Raw genomic sequence first — 23,280 nt, forward strand, 5'->3', positions numbered from 1 at the left:
AGTACTACTCAGGACAGAAGATAAACACAGCAAAATCAATGATAACATTTGGCTCACGTGTTCATGGTATAACTCAAAATCAACTCAAACACATACTAGAGATTCCGAACCAGGGTGGTGTAGGAAAATATCTCGGCCTTCCGGAACAGTTTGGGAGAAAGAAATCAGAGATGTTCAAGTATATCATTGATAAAGTACGCCAACGAACGTCATCTTGGAGTACTAGACGACTGACACCCGCTGGAAAGGAGATAATGCTCAAATCTGTTGCCATGGCAATGCCTGTTTACTATATGTCTTGTTTTAAACTGCCACAAGGTGTTATTTCTGAGATCGATTCAGTCCTGCAAAAATTTTGGTGGGAAAAAAGCAATAGTGAAAGAGGGATCCCAGGGATAGCTTGGCAAAGACTTCAATATTCAAAGAAAGAAGGTGGTCTTGGATTCAAAAACTTATCCAAATTTAATGATGCTCTCCTTGCTAAACAAGCTTGGCGCTTAATTCAACATCCAGATTCTCTGTTTGCAAAAATAATGAAAGCAAGATATTATAGAGATGAATCAATCCTCGATGCTAAAGCTAGAATTAATCAATCGTATGGCTGGGCTTCCATACTAGAGGGTTTAAAACTTATCAAGCAAGGATCAAGATATATTATTGGAGATGGAGCCACTACTCGGTTAGACATTGACAATGTCACATCATTCAACCCTCCTAAACCGATCAGAAGTACAAATTCTGATCCGTGCTTGGTAAAAGAATTCATAACTAAAGTTGGAAATCAGTGTTTTTGGAATGAAGAAAAAATATTAACTCATATCCATCCTCAGGATCAGAACTCACTAAAATCTATATATCTTCCCATTCAAGAAAAGCCAGATAGACTTATTTGGAATTATAATAAATCAGGAGAATACTCAGTACGATCGGGATATTGGTTAGGTATGCATAACCAAGATATGGCAATAACACAAGGTCCTATCCCACACGGTTCTGTTACCCTAAAAACAGAGTTTGGAAACTGAAGATTCTCCCCAAAATAAAACATTTTCTCTGGCGAATGATGTCCAAATCCTTACCAACAATTACTCGACTAAACACTCGAGGAATGAATCTTGACCCAGTATGCCCAAGGTGCTTCCAAGGTGATGAAACAATTAATCATATATTGTTTTCTTGTTACTATGCCAAAAAGCTTTGAGATCTATCCAACATTCCTATAGATATCTTTTTATCGATGAATTATGATAGTGAAAGAATCCTAAAAGCCTTCTTGGACATGGAAAATATGGCTGAAATGACTGATTTAACTGCCTTACAACGATGTGGATAATGTGGCATTTATGAAAATCAAGAAACAAATACATTTTTGAAGGCCTTACAATTCAACCAACGGTACTTACACACAGAGCTAAGAGTGATGTTGAGGATTGGATACTTCACAATCCACCAGCTTCTACAGAACTAACGCATCAAGTACAATATCCGACAACTTGGACGAGACCAATGGCATCAATAGTGAAATGTAACTACGATGCTGTATTTGACAAATACAGTAATCAGGTCATAGGAGGTTGGATAGTTAGGGACAAAAATGGCATCTCAAAAGGGTTGGGGATCACAAAAACTTGGAACAGCAACCTCTCCGTTAGAAGCTGAAGCAAAAACACTATTGGCAGCAATGCAGCAAGCTTGGATAAAAGGACATTCATCTGTTTGTTTCAAAGGAGATTGTCAACTACTCACAAAATACTTCACAACACTTACAAAGACATCTACATAGAAGGAATTATTGAAGACATTAGATGGTGGGAAACACAATTTAATTTCGTTCAATATGCTTTTGTAAGAGATCGTGTGATATTGTTGTTCATCTTTTGGCAAAATTTGGATGTCTTTGAGAGCGTCTCTCTCCCTCTCTCTAAAAAAAAAAACCTAGATCTAATCGCCGTTTGCCTCTCCGGCTTGCCCTTCCGGCGCCAGAGAGGGCTTCTCTTCCTCTCTTTAGTAGCTTCTCGCCGGCGTTCTTATTCCCTGAGGTTTGCGGCTGTCCTCCGTCCGTTTCTGGGCTCAAGGTAGGTGGTTACCAGAGCAGATTTGGCGTATGGCTACGACAAGAGGTTTGTGGTTGTTCGCCGGAGTTTCCTTGGGATTCGCGAGTTTGAGGACAGCTCCGATATGGGTGTTATCTTCGGCGGATCTGAGTTGAACCTCTCGTCAAGCGTCGGTAGCTCTGGTTGGTTTTGGCTTTGATGAGCGTTGGGGGCTGAGATCTCCTTTTAGGTGTGTCTCAGGGATCGGTTTCCGGTGGTCTCGACTTCGGATATGCAGATCTCCCCATCTCCAGTCGGTTCGGTTGCTTGCTTCTTCGGGATCTGGTTCGTCAGGTGAGTAGCTTCTGGGACGCGCTTAATTGTAGGTCTTGGAGTTTATCAAGAAGGCAGGGGTGAGCAAGGTTTCCTTCTCCGGCAGCGGTGGTGAGGGTTTCCTCCATTCGATGCGGCTGTGGTGGTGTGGATTCTTTTGGATGGTGAGGAGACCCTAGGTGGAGTCCTCTTGTTTGAAGACGCAGGAGGTTCCCGGAGGTGTTTTTCTTGCAGCTCAACATTCAATTGACCGCTGCAGTTCGCGGTGGAAGTCGATGGAGGATTGGTGGGTCTTGCTGCTCGTCTAGGAGGTAAGTTCTAGATCCATTGGATCCATTGGATCTTAGTAGGCGGTTGCGGAGTCCGATCTTTAGTTTTTGGCTTGAGCAATCAGTAAGTTAGAGATCGCCGCGTTTTTGTTTGACTCCGGACAAAGTGTTTGGTCCTTGCTCTGAGATAACGAAGGTCACCACTTATGGAAACGGGGGATAGCTCTGAGTGTGTTGAGTTTCTAGGCAAGGGACAGAAACCACAGAGCCTGCTGTCGGCGGTTAGAACAAGCCGGGATATTTGTTCCGGGTCAGGTGAGACGATGGAGTGTGAACCGGCATCAGATTTCAAAAACTTCTGGTAAAGGTTTACTTCATTGTCTCTGCCGCAAAGGAGTGGATCTCGCTTTCGCCGGAATTACTGTTCAAACCGCTGCTTCAGGTCAAGCTAAATTCAGCAGGAGTCGATCTTGTTTTCGTTAGTGGACCGATTTTTCTGTTATCTCTTTTTGTACCTACCCAATTGTAAACTAACAAGGCCTTGCCCAATTTTTTGGGAAGGCCCATTAATAATAAAAATAAAAAAAAAATTTGGATGTCTTCATTGTATTTTCTATTTTGAATACTTTTAGACCATCTGCCTGGCTAATGCAACAAATGGTTTCAGACTATAACCTTTCATCAATATAAATCACTTTTCGACGAAAAAAAAAGTAAGAAGACTTTGGATATATACTCAATAGTCATCTCAATTCAGTATATATATTTCCATATACATAGATAAATATATTTCATGTGCAGATTATTGTCCTCTTAAGAGTGTAGACCTGAGATGTGTCTGAAACGTTACATCCCACAAATAGAACTCCGCATCCAAACAAGTGAACAACATATGCTCAAGAAAAAAAAAACTATATTAAAAAATATCCTAGTACATAGTAATATATTGCCTACCACTTCTCATGTTTGCCAACGAAAAGTGTATAATATTATTCTGTGAACATGATTTTTCACGTGGAATATATAAAAGGGTATGAATTGAGTCGAGGACAAAAGGAAATAATGCATCTCGTGCCTCTACATGAAATTAATCACCTTAATTAGTTTTACATTTGTCAACGCAAAATAGTTTGTTTGTCCTAAATAATTAAACGCACGAATATATGGATAAGATTTAAAATACGAACCTACGTGATACATACTTGGTTCTTAAAAATAATACTTTTGTCGACGCTGTTTTGTCTTCAAACGACGACATGGGAGGAGGAAAACCGCCCATGCTTTTTATGAGTCGTGTACAATACGATTTCTAACTATTTTCTTTTGCGGCCCAAAGTCATGGGATGTTTGATAGCATCTCCATCGATTATATCTTTGGAATGTTTCCAAATTTTTTTAATCGTATCACCGTTTTACTTTGATCTAATTTTTGTTGTTGCAACTCTCCTTCTTTGCAAAGGAGAACGTTTTTGTTTCAATTCCACAATCACTCGAGTGGAGGACCCTTCTTTCGGCCATTCAAATGAAGGTATATCATAGATCTTTTTTGTTTCGTGCAAAATCTCTTTTTCATCCCTATATAAGTAAAAAAGAAGTACAAAATCATTCTCGGGTCGGTTCAAAATTGGCAAAATGACCTGAAATTAACAAAACGGATCCGAGTCATAAATATCCGCTTCTTTAAGATTTGGTCATCGGGTAATGATTTGAAATCATAATTAAAAAAGGAAACTAATTATGAGAATATTGGTCGTTCCTTTAATTTAGGAAACTAACAAAATTTGCTAATTAGTGTATATTTTATCTTCTAAAGTTTTCAAATAATAATTACTACCCAAAATTTATGGAAACAATTTAAAATCTTTACCATCAAAATTAAGCTATTAAATTTGGAATTGTATATAAAATGTAGTATATAAAATTAGCTTTGATTTTTAGAAATTTCCTCAACAGAATTATGATTATTAATTAGGGAATTTTTAATTATTTAGAAAAACTAAAATTTAACTACAAAATACTATATTAAAAATTATTTTATTTTATGACTCGAGAATTTTTTCAAAACAAATTTTACGAAACTATAAAATAAGATTTCTTTTGTTAAATAATTATCTTTGTAATTATAAATAAAATACATAAATAGTAATAATATCATTTATCTACACTATCAAATGAATTAGGTCTATTTTTATATGATAAATTCAATTCATAAGAGATTTTAATTAGTTGGAATTAATAAAATATATTAAAATCTTAGAACTAAATTTTAAATATATATATAGCTATACAAATACAAAATAACTTTATAATAAAAAAAAAAGAAAATACTAATGAGAATTGATGATATGTTTATTAATGTATTGAAATCTTTACTATCAATTTTGTTATTTTCCTAACATATGAATTAAAAATATTTGTATGAATCAATAAAAATCGAGTAATAGAAAGATGTTACTCGAAAGATGTTTCTTGTGATGTGTAGGGTTTTACAAGTCCGTCGCTATGACGTTTTCTTGGAGTTCAGCTTTACCCTAGAAGACTTGTGTTGCCAGGTTGTTTATCGGTTTGGATTGTGAGTTATTGGTAGTCTATTATACAATCAGTTTTCAATGAATTTTCTACTAGATTTGGAAGTTTATGTCTTTGATAATTCTTAGGTCATGATTATCCTCTCTACTATTGTTGCATGGGCAGTTCCAAATTTATTATAATTTTTTTCCATGTCACATGTATTTCGTTTCATAATAAAAGTATAGGTTACTAAATGTTGTGTCAAATGGAACCATTTATTTATCGGGCATTGGTGTTTGTGAGATGGTAATTCTACATAAAAATTTTATGTCATAAGGAAAAAAATACATCTTATGTTTTTATTGTTACAGGTGAAATGTTTTTCTTCATTTTTGGTATTCAATCCTATCTTACCTCTACTCCTCACGTATGGGGTTTCAAAATATTTTTATGTATATAAATGCTTTTTTCTGTAGGCTAATAAGCTCTCTCTTTTTCTTTGTTTTTCACTAGGGTAGGATGAAAAATTAATTTCTTATTCTTATTTTTCATTGATGAAAAATTAATTTTTTATTCTTATTTTTCAGTGTTATAATGTTATCATTTCGAATTGTTTTTTGTTCAATATTTTTATTTTTATTCTTCTTTTATTTTTACCAAAATAATAGAAATGTTAAAATTATATATATATTTTAACTACTTTTATTCTATCAGTACTCATTATAAATTTATAATAACAATTGTTCGAATTTTTTTTTCAATTTTTATTTTATCCAAATTTATTACAAAAATATGAGACTCTTCTATAGATCAAACTATAGTGTATAGTGAATAGTGTATCCAATCTATTATGGATCATAATATCCACAATATATTTCTCTTGCTGTTAAATTTTTCAGTTTTATTTATTTTATTATATCAAAACTTATTCTATTTTCTTTGAACTCATTCACAAATATATAAATAACTATAATTGATTGCATTATAGTAAAATAAAAATGTAAGTGTTACGAGTCTTATATATCTGTAAAAATTCATTCGCGCTGTAGCGTGGATCCGATCCTAGTTTGTTTAATTATACAAATCTTTAAACTAACCGTGTGATTCCTGTCTTATCGTTTCATATAACGTATCGTTTCATATAACGTAAGTACACTCTTTTTACCTTTGGTCGTTGTTGGTCTCAGCACATCAGGCGTACGTTGAGGCCACATGTGTGTCGTTAGAGATAAAAACGACTGAGGCTGAGCTACAAATGGTGCAAGTAAGTACCCAATCGGAAAATCCTGATATCTCATGTGACAATTGGAGTTTTAATGTATCCTCTCCTCTGTTTTCGTTTAATGATTTGTTGTCAACATTTAATCTTCAGAGAACCCATCCCCTTGAACTGTTAGGCAATGGGGTATTTAAGACGCCTTTTCGGTGCTGCTTTGTTATTCATGTTAGTTGAGGAATGAATAAGAAGCATGGATATTACCTAAATTACAATTTGTGCCATAGGCTCGACAAAGCAACCATAACCTCAAAGGTAAGGAGGATATATCGTTATTTTGTTTTTTTTCTTCTCCTAATATTTTCAGTTCTACCCGTATACATAACTACTTAAGCAATGATGATTAGGTGATTTAATTGATTATTTAACGTTTTTCTACTGTTTTAATTCTTCAGCTATCTCAATGATTCCAAACAAATCCATGAAGATCTACTGGCATACTAAAGACAATAAAGAAAAACCAATACAAATATGCTAAAGAAGGTTTTTCCTTAACGGAGAAGAGAACTTAGTAAAACTGGTAATATCCTTTTTATGTGCTTAGATAATCTCAGTAAAGATATCAGATGTTAGATGGCAATCTATATGTTGAAGCCAGTGAGATATGAAAAGAAGTCTTATATTTTAAATGTGTTTTTCTTTTAAGTATTACCAAATTTGAATCAATAATCTCTTAAGGCTAGAGTTTCTACATAAAACAATTTGTTTTTTTTTTTAGCCATGAGCGTAGTTACAACAAGGATTACTCATGGGAGATGCATACTCATGGGAGATGCAATCTCATGTTCTCAACTACGTACTGGTGTCACTTACCTTCTCAAAATGGTTTATCCATTATACAAATCGAGATCAAATATTAAGGCCAATGTTTATGGCATAGATAATTGACATCCAAAACCATGAATTATTTTTTATTCTATTGATGAACAACTTTGAGAACATATCATTTTTACTTTTGTGAAGTTTCATGCATCAAGCTTCAATCACTCACTGTATATTTCCAGTGGCGAAACTTACCATAAAGAGGGCCACTCCGTCAGAAACTTAAAACTTTAATGGGCATTATGTGTATAGAAAAGATTAGTTTCAGATATAGCATGGCCTGGTCTAAAGCCAATGTTGTGTAGAAACGTTCTTCGTTGTTTTTTATTAGAAATTTAGGCATTTGTCAATGAGTAATATATATATCCCGAGCTTTTTGCAAGAGAGAGATTGGAAGATGGAGGAGATGCAAAAGATACAATTAATAGGGAGGTATCAGAATTTATTTGGATTAAGTACTTAATGGACTTGGTATATATGCTCATGCAAATGTTGGTAACAATAGTAGTAAACACAAATTCAAACACACAAGAGAAGGAGAAAAAAATACCATAAAAGAAGAAAACATTGTTACAATACATAATAGGTCATATTATAAAGCTGCTAAATGGACCAATTCAAAATTATGATCATAGAAATACCTACAAATCTATGCATTTCATTGGTCACTATATAAAAATATCAGATGTTAAATATATATCCGACATAGCCCGGATTAATCCCTAGTTATAATCTAATTTAGACCATTTCTGTATGCACGTTGTATGAGTTCAGTTTTGTTCCATACTTAACTTTAATTAATGAGAGTTTGGAATCTTAAACCATTGTTTTATTTTATTATGTTCTTTTTTTTTTAGGTTTTAATTGACTAAGACCACCAAATTAATTTTGTAATGATAATAGGTACATTTAAAGAACCACAAAATTATTATTTTACTAAAATTTATGGTTTAATAAATTATTTGGCATACTATTAATTATAATGAACTAAACATATTTTTTAAAAACAAACATACGTCTAGATACATTATTATTTCTTTTTGTTGTTGTTATCTCAATACATAAGCTTATCCATAGTACATATCTTAAGAAATATATTTTACATAAGATATTCCTTTCTTCACATATTTTACACACATGTTTTATTCTTTACCTCGCATCATACACACATCACACTTTACTACTTCATATTATAGACACAGTATTTTATTCGTTACTTCACATCTCTTTCTTAACATCAATTCTTTACTTCTTTACTTACTTCACTTCATGCTTTATTCTAATAGAAAAATGTAGAAACTTCTACTATATAATCTTACTAATAGCAATGAGAGTAATCACCCAAAAAAAATAATCTATCAAGAGATATAAAACATAAGAAACATGACTAGCCATGGATACGTTGATTGGCAGTTCAGTGGCAGCGATGCAGCTGAAAAGGCCGCTGCAGTCTCTCTAGGTACTTACTCTTCTGAAATCTTTGGCATGTGCGACCCTCAAGGAAAGCCTATTTTGCCTCCACTAAGCGAGGAGGCAGAGACCAGCCATACTGCCGAAAAGGCAGTCGTTCAAGCTGTCCTCTGCGGCAAAGGAAACGCCTACGCCCCTAGTATTGGCCTCTCGGTTGCGAAACGGTAAATATAGAATGTTAACTATTTTAGATTTTTTTGCACATTTTTGTAGTATTGTTGGTTAGATCTATATATGTTAGTTTTTGGATTGGTTCAGGTTAGTCCTTAACTTATTTGAGAATTAAGCCGAATACATTATGGCCAGTCAAGTTAGATAGAATCGGTTCAACGAAATTGGCATCCTTGGCTGTTCTGAATCTTAACTCTATGCTTATCAGTGCTGTGGCGGATTATTTAAACCGAGATCTTGATAACAAGCTAACGGGAGATGATGTATATATGACTGTTGGGTGCAAACAAGCAATCGAGCTTGCGGTCAAAATCCTGGCTAAACCAACAGCCAACATCTTGCTTCCGAGGCCTGGCTTTCCATGGGACATTGTCCACTCTATTTACAAACATCTTGAGGTTCGAAGGTATGAAGTCATCCCGGAAAGAGACTTTGAGATCAATTTCGACAGCGTCAGAGAGATGGTAGACGAGAACACGTTTGCGATATTTATAATCAACCCCCATAACCCCAATGGGAACTACTACACTAAGGCTCATCTTGAGCAGGTATTTAAGTAATTTTACTCTTGGAAAATTGTTCACATGAAACATGATTGGCTAGATGAACTAGGCATGCATAAAATCTAGTTTTTGTTTACGTTTTTTCTTCAAATTAAGTAATGTTATAATCAAAACTCTCTCCTACGTTGTAAGCTTAACCCACAAAAACAAATAAACACATTTTTCTGTGTCATTTACGATTTGCAGTATTGAAAATATAAATCCTACTATATTAATTGAGAAGTACAAATATAAAACTAATCTTATAAAGTATAAAAAATTACATTGTTATGTTAGTGCTTTCAAACAAAATAACTTTTTAAAACATATATAACAATAATTTTTATTATTATATTATAATGTTTTGGAGAAAATGTTGATCCGTGTTTTATGTCACAAGATATCTCTTAGTAGCTTGATTTTAAGTTAAGGCAAACAAGATGCAAATCTTTACTTTTGAAATCAATCACAGCTGGCAACATTGGCTCGGGAACTCGGGATAATGGTAATTTCGGATGAAGTATATAGATGGACCGTGTTCGGGAGTAATCCCTTTGTTCCAATGGGAAAATTCTCCTCGATAGTACCCGTAGTTACTGTCGGGTCCATATCGAAAGGGTGGATAGTCCCAGGATGGCGAACCGGCTGGCTTGCACTGCACGATATAAATGGTGACTTCAAAACCACCAAGGTTGGTCCGGAAACAGCAATATGCATTATTTTCCTATATATAATTCTATATTAGATTAATAGTTAAAAAGAAAATCATTTCAGTTCATTTTCTTGGCCTTATCTTGTTTTTATATGTACAGGTCTTAAAAGCTGCTAAAGAATATCTTGAGATTAGTTCTAAACCACCAACTGTTATCCAGGTTCGGATCGCGTTTCATTATAATTTGTTCAATCTCCAGAATTATTGTAAATAAATATTATGAATTCGATATTCCATTATGAATTCAATATAGGCGGCTATTCCTACCATCTTGGAGAAAACTCCTCAAGAGTTCTTCGATAAGAGGCAGAGTTTTCTGAAAGACAAAGTGGAATTTGGATATTCAAAGCTCAAGCACATACCAACCCTCACCTGTTACATGAAACCTGAAGCATGCACTTTCTTATGGGTATTAATTCTATTAATATATTATTTTTACATCTTTTAATTAATTTTTGAGTTTAAAACCAACTTCTCCTTGCGTGGATGGGCATACCGCAGACAAAGCTGGACCCATTGGATTTTGTAGACATTGAAGACGATCACGACTTCTGTAGGAAACTTGCTAAGGAAGAAAACCTCGTTCTTTTACCTGGTAAAAACCCTGATTGTGAAAACCTCTCGTTCTATAGGACGAATATATAAGATTATTATTTTTTTTTTTTAATATTTTTTTTGAGAACACTTGTCAAATAAAAATTATAGATTAAACATGCAGTCTAGTGATTCGTAGTAGAGTTTGTTGTTGTGTCAAAACCCAGTTTTAATCCGATTGAATGCATGTTATTGACAAAAATCAAATAAAAAATATTGTGTGTTGGATTTAGAGGTGTCAAACGGGCTAGCCCGCGCCCATCTAGCCTGCTCCGCCATGGACATTTTTTTTTTGGGACCGCTGCGGACCGGCCCGTTTAGGACCGCGGGCAAAATATATATGTCTAGACCCGCTCCGCAAGACCCAGCGGGTTAACGGTCCGGCCCGCGGGCATTGTATACATTCTTGGTTGTTAGTTTTCATTTTTAGTTTTGTTCATTTTGATGTTGAATTTGTGTGATCAGCAATTAGCAGCTCTGTATTTCTTTTGATAAAAAATCTTGGAGTTGGTATAATGTATGTGTCATGGCATGGAATTTGAAAGAAAGTTTGAAAGTTGAAACCAAGAGCTTCATAAAAAAAGTTCAAAAGGAAGAAATAATGAATTTTGTTGTTGATCATGCCATCAAAAATATTTTTTCCTCTTAAAGAATAAAGATAATGATGATAGTTGCAGAGAAATCAAAGAATGATAAAAACAAAGTTGCAGGTTTCAAGAACAGTTTTTTTTTCCCAGATTGCTAATTTATTCTTCAGTTACTATGGCTACAGAACTCGGATTCTTGCTTTGAAAGATGTTTTAGAAACTTGGCAGCGAGATCTGGGCCGTCCGCGGCGGGCAGTTTCAATTTTTTGGACCGTAGGTGCTTCTGGTTCATAACTCACTTTCTGTTTCTGTTTCTGCTTCTTAGATGCTTCTGGTGCAGCACTCACACTTTTTCTTTGCTTTGCAGATTTTTCTGATCCGTCAAACACTCTACTCTCATGTTCAGCATTTGCAGCATTGATAAACCTTTGAGATTCCATGTCTACTGATCTCTGTTCATAAGAGTCATGCGATTTGTGACTCCTATCAAAACAAAAGTAAAACAACTCTATTACTAAAATATAATTTTGAATCAAGAACTGATCACAACTGAAAAGAACAATAATATACATTTTAAAAAATATAAATTAAATATCAATTATTAATATAGTTAATCTACAAAACAAATAACATTTCATTTTTATTAAAAAATAGTTACAGGGTATACCACAATGAATATCTAGTTATTTACAATAAAAAGCTCGCTCCGTACTTAATCCTCTCGACCTTCGAGATTACAATTAGCCTTTTATAATGCAATTTTTGTGTTATTCTCTTATATATTTTTGGTAAACCGAAGATTTTGGACTATTAAGCAGGTCTTAATCCTGTTGTTGGGTATAATTAAAACTATAAGCTCCCCAAGTCTAAAAATATCTAATACGTGTCCTTCTCCTTATAAAAGAAAGAAATACTACAAAACATCACAGCAGAAGAAGATAGTGCACACCACACCAGTTACCAAATCAGTTGGACCTACCGAATTAAGATACAACATTTAATGTCTGGTTTCTCATTACATTCTCACATTTATTACAATTAAAAAACAAAAATGTTACTTATACATAATTACTATAAAATAAATAAATAAAAACAGCACTTGCACATCATTATCGACCGACGTTTATATGATGAACGACGGCAAAACACAGAGCAACGCCGTTAACTCTTGACGACGTCAGGTATAATAACGCTTGTCTGGTTTACGTAAATGACAAAAATACCCCTACGAACTAGTTGCGCGTCAAAATCACAAACGAGAGACAGCAGCAGCAAACACAATCGATCGTCTCTTACTCCCTCTCTTTCGTCATCTCTAATCTTCTTCTTCTTCATCATCATCACACTGACTGTGAAAAAGACCCCTTTTGTTCTTTTTTTAATAATAATATATAAGATTATTATTATTTTTTTTTAATATTTTTTTTGAGAACACTTGTCAAATAAAAACTCTAGTGATTCGTAGTAGAGTTTGTTGTTGTGTCAAAACCCAGTTTTAATCCGATTGAATGCATGTTATTGACAAAAATCAAATAAAAAATATTGTGTGTTGGATTGGTTTAGGGATTGCATTTGGTCAGAAGAACTGGTTGAGGCATTCTATCGACATGGAGACTCCGAGACTAGAGGATGCATTTGTAAGATTGAAGAGCTTCTGTGACCGCCATTCCATTATAGTTGAATCTTCACTTAAAGACGTCAGTGACGTCCGTCAACTAAAGACTTCCGATTCCTCGAATATATCTGAGGCTAAGATATAAATGGGGATGGTTTGCTGATACGAAATAATAAATCATTAATAAGAGTTTGTGATAAATAAAATGGTGTTTTAATCCCTCACCTCAATCATTAAGAGCATGTATCTTTGAGAAATTATTTCCATGTATTTTCTAATTTTTCTACTCATCTACGAAACAAATAAAATTCTATTTATTCTCAGTTGAATAGATTGGTTCGATTTAAGTTCAGAATTTATTATTTGGAACCTTATTACTTATTAGGAGCCAACAAAACAAATTGAACCAGAGATTACAGCCAAAGTGAATAGTTTGGTTTTAGTTTGGTTCAGCTAAAATTTAACCTGATTAAATCCATACACGCTTAATTTACACTGATTCAATCCATAAAAAAAGTAAAGAAATAATGATTTCATTTGCTTTTGGTTCAAAAGAAATAATGATTAATGAATCGTATTTTACACGACTCATATCTACAGAGGCCGGTGGTGTTATGGGGGTATTTTTTTAGTTAGAAACAACAAAGAAAAACATACGGATCAACGTACGAATCTTTTGCCTCTTCTTATATTCTCGTGAGCTATCAACAAAACAAGTAAGAAAGGAGATTCCGACTACACAAACAAGCTCAATTGCGCATGTGTTTTCAGTGTTTGTTACGAGGAAGAAGATGATAAAAAGTTGTTATGACATTCAAAAAACAAAAAAAAAGTTGTTATGAGTTTCAAAATATCTACAGTATTTCTCATTATCTGTATTATTTTAGCTGTACAACGTACCTACTAATATATATATATATAAATATATATATATATATATATATATATATATATATATATCTTATTTTATAAACTTTAGTTTTTAAAGTTAGTAACTTACATAATCACGACACGTGTCAATTTTAACGTGTTATAATATACGTACAATAGTATTTCTTTTTTTATTTTTGATCACCATCAAGAGTTTACTCGATTTATCAATTAAGTGATTTCATTTGGAATTCGATTAGTAAAATATATATGAGAGAATTCCATTAATTTTGTTGACATTTCAGTAGTATTTCTTTTTTATTTTTGATCACCATCAAGAGTTTACTCGATTTATCAATTAAGTGATTTCATTTGGAATTCGATTAGTAAAATATATGAGAGAATTCCATTAATTTTGTTGACATTTATCAGTAAATAATTCAAAAATCAAGTACTTCTGAGCAAGCTAAAGGAAGTAATCCTCAATTCTTGAGCTAGGTTTTGGTATGGTATCAAAATTTATAGTTGTTTTAACAAATAATTTTCATAAAACTGGTTTTTGACGGATCTGTAAAAATGACATCTTGTAGGGGTATTTCGATATTTAAGGTTTGGACAGTTTTTGGCATGAGGCCTAGCCTTTTTAAGTCTTATCTATATTCGCTCGTTTAATTATTTTAAGACAAACAAACTACTTTGGGTTGACAAAAGTATTATTTTCACATTTGTAATCACCTTAATTAGAGGGAAATCAAGTTTTAACATGTAGAGGCAGGCACGAGATGCATTATTTCATTTTGTCCTCTCAATTCATTTTTCAACTTCCCACGTGAAATATCACGTGAATATTCGTTGGCAACCAAGATAAGTGTACTATGTACTAGGCAGTGTAGTGTAGTATGCACTATAGGAGAGACTAAATTTTTCACGGGTCGACATGTTGAGCAAAATAAAGAGGACGGCTAAGAAAGAATTTTTGTTTGGTTTTATAGGGTATTATATGTACATTAACTAACTTTATGTAAACAGAATAATAGATTCAGTTAAATCATGTATGTGATTGATCTTTAATATAATCTCTGTTTCACAAAGAATATTATTTAGACACATTTTACCAAAATTAAGAAAATATTAAAAATATATACATATATGTTTTTAATTAATAAGTGATTAATAGGTTAAAATTAATTATAGAATTAAAGTAAAATTAAGAAATCTAATGTAAAAGATGCATAGGAAATATAAAATGATTTATTAAAAATATAAAATGACATTCTTTGTGAAACAAAAATAAAACTCAAAATGACATTTTTTTAAGAAACAGAAGAAATCTTTTTTTTTTTTAATACAATACTTTGTTAGTTGGTATGTATTTTATTGTGATCTTTGAGTGCAGTATCCAAAGTCTTGTAAGAGGCTTAAAGACACTTGGATATAATATAAGAATATTTGGACTACCTTTTTTTTGCCTATTTATCAGCAAGACTTTAAAACTCACACAATTATTTCACTCTCTAATTAGCTCTTTTGTTGTGTCCAAATACCCAACATAGTCTACCTTTTGCCTATTTATCGGAACACTTCTAATATTTTACTTTACACATTCATGTTCACCATTCTTTGTTACCTTAGGAGGGGGAAGGACTTGAAACCGAGTGATTGTACCGACTCCCAAATGTTAGGGTTTAAGACAAAAAAATATTTATACAATGTATTTGTTATTTTTGGGAACCTTTAAACATAAAGAACTGTGCATGGGTGAATATGCATTTGAATTAATTGTCTATTATTGATTATACTCGTGAGTCCTGATCCGGAGGGTGTCGCAGACTTGTATACATAATTCTATTCTACGTGTACTAATCACCTTGATCGAAAGAAACCTCAATTCTTGAGCTAGTTTTTGGTATGGTATCAAAATTTATAGTTGTTTTAACAAATAATTTTCATAAAACTGGTTTTTCACGGATCTGTAAAAATGACATCTTGTAGTGGTATTTCGATATTTAAGGTTTGGACAATTTTTGGCATGAGGCCTAGCTTTTTTAAGTCTTATCCATATTCGCTCGTTTAATTATTTTAAGACAAACAAACTACTTTGGGTTGACAAAAGTATTATTCTCACATTTGTAATCACCTTAATTAGAGGGAAATCAAGTTTTAACATGTAGATGCATTATTTCATTTTGTCCTCTCAATTCATTTTTCAACATCCCACGTGAAATATCACGTGAATATTCGTTGGCAACCAAGATAAGTGTACTATGTACTAGGCAGTGTAGTATGTACTAATAGTAGAGACTAAATTTTTCACGGGTCGACATGTTGAGCAAAGAATTTTTGTTTGGTTTTGTTTGGTATTATATGTAAACAGAATAATAGATTCAGTTAAATCATGTATGTGATTGATCTTTAATATTTTTTGTGTTAAAGAGTATCATTTAGACACATTTTACCTAAATTAAAAAAAGATAAAAAATATATACATACATGTTCTTATTTAATAAGTGATTAATAGGTTAAATTAATTATAGAATTAAAGTAAAATTAAGAAATCTAATATAAAAGATGCATTGAAAATTGAAAATTATTTATTAAAAACGTAAAATGATACTGTTTGTGAAACAAAAATAAAATTCGAAAATAACACTTTTTGCGAAACAAAGTGAGTATTTTTTTTAATACAATACTTTTGTTATTTGGTATGTATTTTATCGGGACCTTTCGGTGCGGTATCCAAACTCCAAAGTCTTCTTACATAGAGGCTTAAAGACACTTGGTTATCAATATGAGAATACTTGGACTACCTTTTGTCTATTTATCGGCAAGACTTTAAAACTCACACAATTATTTCACTCTCGAATCAGCTCTTTTGTTGTGTCCAAATATCCAATTTAGTCTTCGAACACTTCTAATATTTTACTTTACACATTCATGTTCACCATTCTTTGTTACCTTAGGACTCAGGAGGGGGAAGGACTTGAAACCGAGTGATTGTACCGACGCCCAAATGTTAGGGTTTAACCGTTTAAGACAAGAAATATTTATACAATGTATTTGTTATTTTTGGGAACCTTTAAACATAAAGAACTGTGCATGGGTGAATATGCATTTGAATTAATTGTCTATTATTGATTATAGTCCTGACTCCTGATCCGGAGGGTGTCGCAGACTTGTATACATAATTCTATTCTGCGTGTACTAATCACCTTGATCGAAAGAAACCCACACGTTCCAACGCGTAGAGATCACTCAACATACAAATTTAACCCTAAGTTTACAAAAGATTACTTGTAATCAGCTTGATCGAAGTTTCCCACGTTCTAACGCGTGGAGACTCGACATAGATTATTTTATTATTTGTTTCTCTCTAGATTTTTTGGATACTCAGCACGTGAAAATCATGTGTTTAAGTTTTTTTTTTTTTTGAAGTGTTGAAACTTGTACTATATAATCCCCCTCGTAGCGATGAAAACAATCACCAAACCAAAAATCTAAACAAGAGAAATATAAGAAATATGGCGAAAAATACTTCCGTCAACTGGCAGTTTATTGGTAACGAAGCAGCCAAAAAGGCTTCAGGTTTTACCCTAGGCAGTTACACCTCTAGAATCATGGCTCTGTGTGACCCTAAAATAAAAGCCATTTTGCCCCCTCTAAGTGAAGCCCCCGAGACTAGCCATACCGCTGAGAAGGCAGTCGTTAAAGCTGTCCTTGACGGTAGTGGAAACGCCTATGCTCCAAGTATTGGCCTTCCCGCAGCTAAAAGGTAATATATACATCGAATTATCGTTGATCATTTAAGATATTTTTCTTGAAAAGTCCTAAGAAAAACTGTCCCACAAAAAAATTGTTTTACAATATGATCTAGCCCATATTACACTTCTAGTTACACCTTAACTCTATTATGTATCTTGGTATATTTTCTATGACAAATTGTTTTTTGCTTCCGTTGTTCTCAGTGCTGTGGCAGAGTTTCTAAGTCGAGATCTTCCGAACAAACTGACTGCAGATGACGTGTTTATGACCGTTGGATGCAAACAAGCCATCGAGCTTGCAATTGAAATCTTGGCTGCACCGAAAGCCAACATCTTGCTTCCGAAGCCGGGCTTTCCATGGGACATGGTCCACGCAGTCTACAATAACTTTGAGGTTCGTGAATATACTTTCCTCCGCGAAAAGAACTATGAGATCGACTTTGACAGCGTCCGTTCGCTTGTGGACGAGAACACCTGTGCGATACTTATTATCAACCCACACAATCCTAATGGGAACACGTACTCTGAAGCTCATCTTAAGCAGGTATTTTACAGATACTCTAATTGGCTATATATACAACGTGACCTTATATGATCACATCATTGAGAATGTTTAACGTAACTATTGAATATTTCTTTATAAGCTGGCTGAGTTGGCCCGAGAACTACGGATACTGGTGGTTGCTGACGAAGTTTTCAGATGGACTGTGTTTGGGAGTAATCCCCATGTTCCCATGGCGAAATTCTCGTCGATCGTACCTGTGATCAGTCTCGGTTCTCTATCGAAGGGATGGAGTGTACCCGGATGGCGAACCGGCTGGCTCGCGCTGCACGATCTAGATGGTGCCTTCAAATCCAACAAGGTCCGAATCCACTTTTTCCGATCACTCTTTAAACATTACTACCATTACTTTATATCGTCGTTATATTTATAAGTTAATAACATTTTTTTTACGTCCTAACAATGAGATTACATGCCATTGACATACTAAATATCTATGAATGTATTGGTTAATTTTATCATTGTATAAATAAATTTGGTGTACGTGAAAATCAAATTTTGTTTAATTTTCCTAATCTTGCTATATATGGACAGATCACAAGTGCTCTTAAGAATTTTCTGGCGATAGATAATAAACCAGCAACTGTTATCCAGGTACGGGATTTTCTAGTTCGGAAGCATACTCTAACCAAGGTTTATTTATTATTATTATTATTATTTTTGCATGCATATACTAAGGTGAATTCGTGACTTTTATCATATAGGCTGCTGTTCCCACCATCTTGGAGAAAACTCCTAAAGAGTTCTTCGAGAGGAGGAAGGCTTTTCTGAAAGAGAAATCGGACTTTGCATTTGAGAAGCTCAAAGACATACCAGCCCTAACCTGCTACCACCAAACTGAAGCCTGCACCTTCTTATGGGTATTCTATTATTACTACTACATTTCTGACTTCTTATTACTAGTTAGTATTATATTTTGAAACAATCTTATATATATACATGCTTTTTCTCTTCTCCCAGACCGAGCTGAACTTCTCAATGTTTGCGGACATTAATACTGATGAAGAATTCTGTGAAACGCTTGCTAAAGAAGAATGCATTGTCCTCTTACCAGGTATTTATTAATTTCTCGTTACCTTTGATCACGGTAATTTAACGGTTTAGCATTTAAGACAATTATCGCATAACAACATATATATGTTACCATGTTGGATTGGTTTAGGGATTGCTTTTGGTTTGAAGAACTGGGCGAGGCATTCTATCGACATGGATATTTTTGCTTTGGAGGATGCATTTGCAAGACTGAAGAGCTTCTGTGAACGCCACGCCACTAAAATTAAAGCTTCAGTCAAAGACGTCAATGGTGTCAAGTAAAAGGCCAATATGGATCTTTGCCTAAGTCTGTTACATATGCTATAAAAATAAACGTGTGTTTTATTGATCTGAGATAAGTCATGAACACATTCGCATCGTACTATTATTAAATAAAATTGGTGTACTTATCACCAACCATGTAATGTTTTCTCGTAGTTTGCAATATTTCTACTAATAAAATTGGTGTACTTATCACCAACCATGTAATGCATTCCTACTTTTCAATAAATAAAATTAAGAATTTCTGTTTTGTGCAATTACCAATTTTGGAGTATATCTCTTGATTTATCTTTAAGTAGCTTCAACATACATGTGTCGTGTCGTGTAATTCAAAAGCATGTTGATTGCTGAATCGGATTTCTAATTGTAGGCAAGAGCACTTTTATTTCTAGAAAATCCAATACAAGATAAAACAAAACAATAAGAAACAAAGCATGCAATCTAACATATAAAAAACTGTTCCACAATTGAACCTTCAACACTCGCTTTGTTATTCGCTTTTTTCTTGAGGTGAAACATGAATCGCTCGAATAGATACATCCATCGAAACTGCATCGGTCCACCAAGCTCAGCTTCTTCAGGTAAGTGAACAGTCAAATGTTCCATAACATCAAAAAATGATGGTGGAAAGATCTTCTCTAGATTGCAAAGCGTCTGAGCTATATTATCCTTCAAATGAGCTATGTCACTTCTATTCAAAGACCTAGAACATAGGTCACGGAAAAAAATGCCCACATCTACATTGACAAGTGAAACAAAAAATTACTTAAACATACTTTATTTTTTTGGTAGGATACTTATAGTAGATAATAATATTTAACTGAGATTGCTTCATGGACTTCTGAAGGCAGGAGTTCAGAGAAAACAAACGGAAATAATCGTTGCATAATGACATGGCAATCATGACTTTTCAAACCATATATTTTACAATCGTGGTCAATGTGTATGCATCGTCCTATGTTTGATACATACCCATCCGGAAACTTTGCCACATCCTTTAACCATTTCAGAAATTGCCGCTTGGCATTTGGAGACAACCTGAATATAGGAATTGGAGCCTTACCAAATTGGGTAAGATGTAAAGGTTTGCGATCACAATACAGAACCAAATCCTTCCGTGAGTTTATAGAATCTTTTGTTTTGCCTGTGACATTCAGCAAAGTGTTAATAATGTTATCGAAAAAGTTTTTTTCAATATGCATTACATCAAAGCAATGTCGGAGAAGATGTGTTCTCCAATATGGCAGCTCCCAGAAAATACTGTGCTTATGCCATTGATGAGTCACTCCATATCCTTCAATCTGGTTGTTTACATGACCGTTACCACCACATTCAGCTGTCTTCTGCACCCCATAAAATTCCCCCAACTGATGCTCTAAAATTTCATCTCCCGAGCGATAATGAGGTCCAGTCTTTGAGACAACATTATTCTTCAAAAAAGATCTCTTATTTTGTCTATAAACATGATCTGGTGGCAGAAATCTCCGGTGACAATCAAACCAACTTGATTTGCGACCATGCATTAATTGAAAAGCATCGGTGTCCTCCATACAATACGGACACGATAATCTTCCATGGGTTGTCCATCCAGATAACATCCCCAAAGCCGGAAAATCACTTATCGTCCACATTAACACTGCTTTCAGATTGAAATTCTGCTTCACAGAAACATCAAATGCTTCAACACCAAAAGCCCATAGTGACTGCAATTCTTCAATCAACGGTCGCAAGAAAACATCCAAACTTCGTTTTGGATGGTTTCGCCCTGGGACTAAAATGCTAAGATATAAGTATTCTCTTTTCATTCACATATCTGGCGGTAGATTATATGGAGTCAGAATAATAGGCCACAAAGAATAATTACCACCAGATGATCCAAATGGGTTAAACCCATCTGTACATAGTCCTAGGTAAACATTCCGGCTTTTAGATGCAAACTCCGGATAAAGCTCTTGAAAATGCTTCCATACCTTGCCATCTGAAGGATGTTCCATCTTTCCATCATGACATGTATGTTCTGCATGCCACCTAATATGTGATGCTGTTCTCTCAGAAAGATACAACCTTTTTAGTCTGTCTGATAATGGCAAATAGAACATCCTTTTGTACGGAATACGTTTTGTACCAGAGGCACGTTTCCTCGATGACTTCTCTGGTTTGTACCTTGGATGCTCACAAAATTTGCATATGATTAAACTTTCGTCAGGGTCACCCCAATATATCATGCAATTATTTTGACAGACATCAATCCTATGGTACGGCATACTCAATGTATGCATCAACTTCTCTGTTTCATAATAGCTTTTGGAAGCAACATTACCTTCAGGTAAAATCTTATGAATCAAGTGTGAAACATCATCGACCCATGTTTCAGCTAGATTGTGATTCGTCTTAATGTGCATCACATCAGCAGCTAACGAGAATTGTGACAAGCCTTCTACACAATTTTCATAAAGAGGTTGGCTAGCAGTATTTAAACGGTTGAAAAAACCTGCTGCCTCATCGTTAGGACTTCCCAATCATCAGCAGGTACAACAGGTTCAGCAGAATGTTCACCCCTTTCAATATTCATTCTACAAAAAAGACAAAAAAAAAACGTTTCTAACGTTGGTAATTTTTCCTATTTATATATATATATGTATAATTTTATAATACTTTAGTAATGTTGTTAATTTTTACTTTATTTAATGTTTTTTCAGAATTTCCATAGTCTCTAAAATAAGTTAATTTTAATGTTTACTATATATATAACATATATATATTTATTTATTTAATGTTTTTTTCAGAATTTTCCATAGTCTCTAAAATAAGTTATTTTTTAATGTTTACTATATATAACATATATATATATATATATATATATATATATTATTTATTGTTTTTTCAGAATTTCCCATAGTTTATAAAATAAGTTATTTTTTTTTAAAGATAATTACCTTGTTTGTGGCATCATTATTTCTTCCGTAGAGGCAAACTGACCCATGTATGCATTAGAATTCCATTCTGGTTCGGGTATTTGAAATGCAGTGTTATCAAAAAATCCGTGATCCCCTTGATATTGGTATTGAGGCTCGAACGTTTCTCCATGACCTGTCCAAACATAGTAGTTTGGTTGAAACCCCTTGTTATATAAATGCCCATGGACAATATTTATGCGCAGAAGCTCTCTGTTTTTACACTGCCGGCATGGGCACAAAATTCTACACCCCTCATATAATCGTTGCTGAGCAAAATTCAAGAAGTGCTCCAACCCAAGTTCATATTCGGTGGAAACTTTCCCCGTAGATGGATCCATACGCTGATACATCCATGCTCTCTGAACTTCAATATTATTACTTGAGGAAGACATTTGAATAAGTGGAAAAAAGGATTGTATCAATGAATAATGACAGAACCCAGCAGAAAAAAAAAATAACCAAAGAAAGACGAGAAGAAGATTTATAATTATGTAAGAGAATGTGTTATGTGTTCTTATACAAGAGAGCAAATGTTTATATAATAAGTAAAATAAAACCATTCTCACAAATGAACGGTGGTTGTTTCAAGCTCATGTTGATGTGACAACACCCTATTAATGCTACTTTGATTTTTATGTCATACTCACAATAATACTACTTACCATTATCGAGCACACCACTCATTCACTACAATAAACAACAAACAACACTGTAGATCATTTGTGACGAAATAGCTACACTTTGATACTTGTCGCAACAGTTACTAATTATTACTAATTTTTAGTAGCAAAAGTAATCTTATATTTTATAATTATTTTGCAACATTTTGCGACAACTCAGCTTGTGAGAAATACCGCTACAATATAATGTGTCACAAATTATGT

The 23,280-nt window shown here is 33.8% G+C and overlaps 4 protein-coding genes across 8 annotated transcripts; 2 read left to right on the forward strand and 2 right to left on the reverse strand.

Annotated features, from left to right (window-relative positions):
• Positions 1-8,459: 8,459 nt before the first annotated feature.
• Positions 8,460-13,258, forward strand: LOC104785743 (putative aminotransferase TAT4). Of its 5 annotated transcripts, none has more exons than XR_015574622.1 (9): positions 8,460-8,878; positions 9,094-9,433; positions 9,900-10,118; positions 10,240-10,299; positions 10,393-10,548; positions 10,641-10,734; positions 11,491-11,597; positions 11,688-11,817; positions 12,884-13,258. XR_015574622.1 is itself a non-coding variant. In XM_010511009.3 (7 exons), the coding sequence occupies exons 1-7, from the start codon at positions 8,628-8,630 to the stop codon at positions 13,078-13,080; spliced, it is 1,317 nt and encodes a 438-aa protein (XP_010509311.2). In that variant the 5' UTR covers positions 8,460-8,627; the 3' UTR covers positions 13,081-13,258. The 5 variants fall into 5 exon arrangements, 1 of the variants encoding a protein (XP_010509311.2); XR_015574621.1 differs by having other exon boundaries at positions 11,491-11,593; XR_015574625.1 differs by having other exon boundaries at positions 11,506-11,597.
• A 3,778-nt stretch (positions 13,259-17,036) lies between these two features.
• LOC104731107 (cystine lyase CORI3-like) lies at positions 17,037-19,696 on the forward strand. Its single transcript, XM_010450373.2, has 7 exons — positions 17,037-17,574; positions 17,768-18,107; positions 18,208-18,426; positions 18,660-18,719; positions 18,830-18,985; positions 19,086-19,179; positions 19,288-19,696. Exons 1-7 carry the CDS (start codon positions 17,324-17,326, stop codon positions 19,437-19,439), a joined length of 1,272 nt encoding a protein of 423 aa, XP_010448675.2. The 5' UTR covers positions 17,037-17,323; the 3' UTR covers positions 19,440-19,696.
• Positions 19,697-19,803: 107 nt separating this feature from the next.
• On the reverse strand, positions 19,804-22,906 carry LOC104731108 (uncharacterized). Its single transcript, XM_087478577.1, has 3 exons — positions 22,376-22,906; positions 20,503-22,012; positions 19,804-20,176 (listed from the first exon to the last, which is right to left on the reverse strand). Exons 2-3 carry the CDS (start codon positions 21,242-21,244, stop codon positions 19,881-19,883), a joined length of 1,038 nt encoding a protein of 345 aa, XP_087334703.1. The 5' UTR covers positions 21,245-22,012; positions 22,376-22,906; the 3' UTR covers positions 19,804-19,880.
• On the reverse strand, positions 21,245-22,788 carry LOC147930306 (uncharacterized). The gene is made up of 3 exons (XM_087476807.1): positions 22,376-22,788; positions 21,931-22,012; positions 21,245-21,829 (listed from the first exon to the last, which is right to left on the reverse strand). Exons 1-3 carry the CDS (start codon positions 22,786-22,788, stop codon positions 21,245-21,247), a joined length of 1,080 nt encoding a protein of 359 aa, XP_087332933.1.
• Positions 22,907-23,280: the final 374 nt, after the last annotated feature.

This window comes from Camelina sativa, chromosome 12 (genome assembly GCF_030686135.1).
Source record: "Camelina sativa cultivar CO46 ecotype springtype chromosome 12, ASM3068613v1".
NCBI classification, from domain to species: Eukaryota; Viridiplantae; Streptophyta; class Magnoliopsida; order Brassicales; family Brassicaceae; genus Camelina; species Camelina sativa.

Coding starts and splice junctions, on each gene's coding strand:
- LOC147930306 (XM_087476807.1), bottom strand. CDS start 22,788: ATGTCTTCCTCAAGTAATAATATTGAAGTTCAGAGAGCATGGATGTAT. Junction 22,013..22,375: donor ATAATGATGCCACAAACAAG/GTAATTATCTTT, acceptor TCTTTTTTGTAG/AATGAATATTGAAAGGGGTG. Junction 21,830..21,930: donor TCCTAACGATGAGGCAGCAG/GTTTTTTCAACC, acceptor ATGCACATTAAG/ACGAATCACAATCTAGCTGA.
- LOC104731107 (XM_010450373.2), top strand. CDS start 17,324: ATGGCGAAAAATACTTCCGTCAACTGGCAGTTTATTGGTAACGAAGCA. Junction 18,427..18,659: donor GTGCCTTCAAATCCAACAAG/GTCCGAATCCAC, acceptor ATATATGGACAG/ATCACAAGTGCTCTTAAGAA. Junction 18,986..19,085: donor AAGCCTGCACCTTCTTATGG/GTATTCTATTAT, acceptor CTCTTCTCCCAG/ACCGAGCTGAACTTCTCAAT.
- LOC104785743 (XM_010511009.3), top strand. CDS start 8,628: ATGACTAGCCATGGATACGTTGATTGGCAGTTCAGTGGCAGCGATGCA. Junction 9,434..9,899: donor CTAAGGCTCATCTTGAGCAG/GTATTTAAGTAA, acceptor AATCAATCACAG/CTGGCAACATTGGCTCGGGA. Junction 10,300..10,392: donor AACCACCAACTGTTATCCAG/GTTCGGATCGCG, acceptor AATTCAATATAG/GCGGCTATTCCTACCATCTT.
- LOC104731108 (XM_087478577.1), bottom strand. CDS start 21,244: ATGAAAAGAGAATACTTATATCTTAGCATTTTAGTCCCAGGGCGAAAC. Junction 20,177..20,502: donor TTTACATCTTACCCAATTTG/GTAAGGCTCCAA, acceptor TTGTCAATGTAG/ATGTGGGCATTTTTTTCCGT.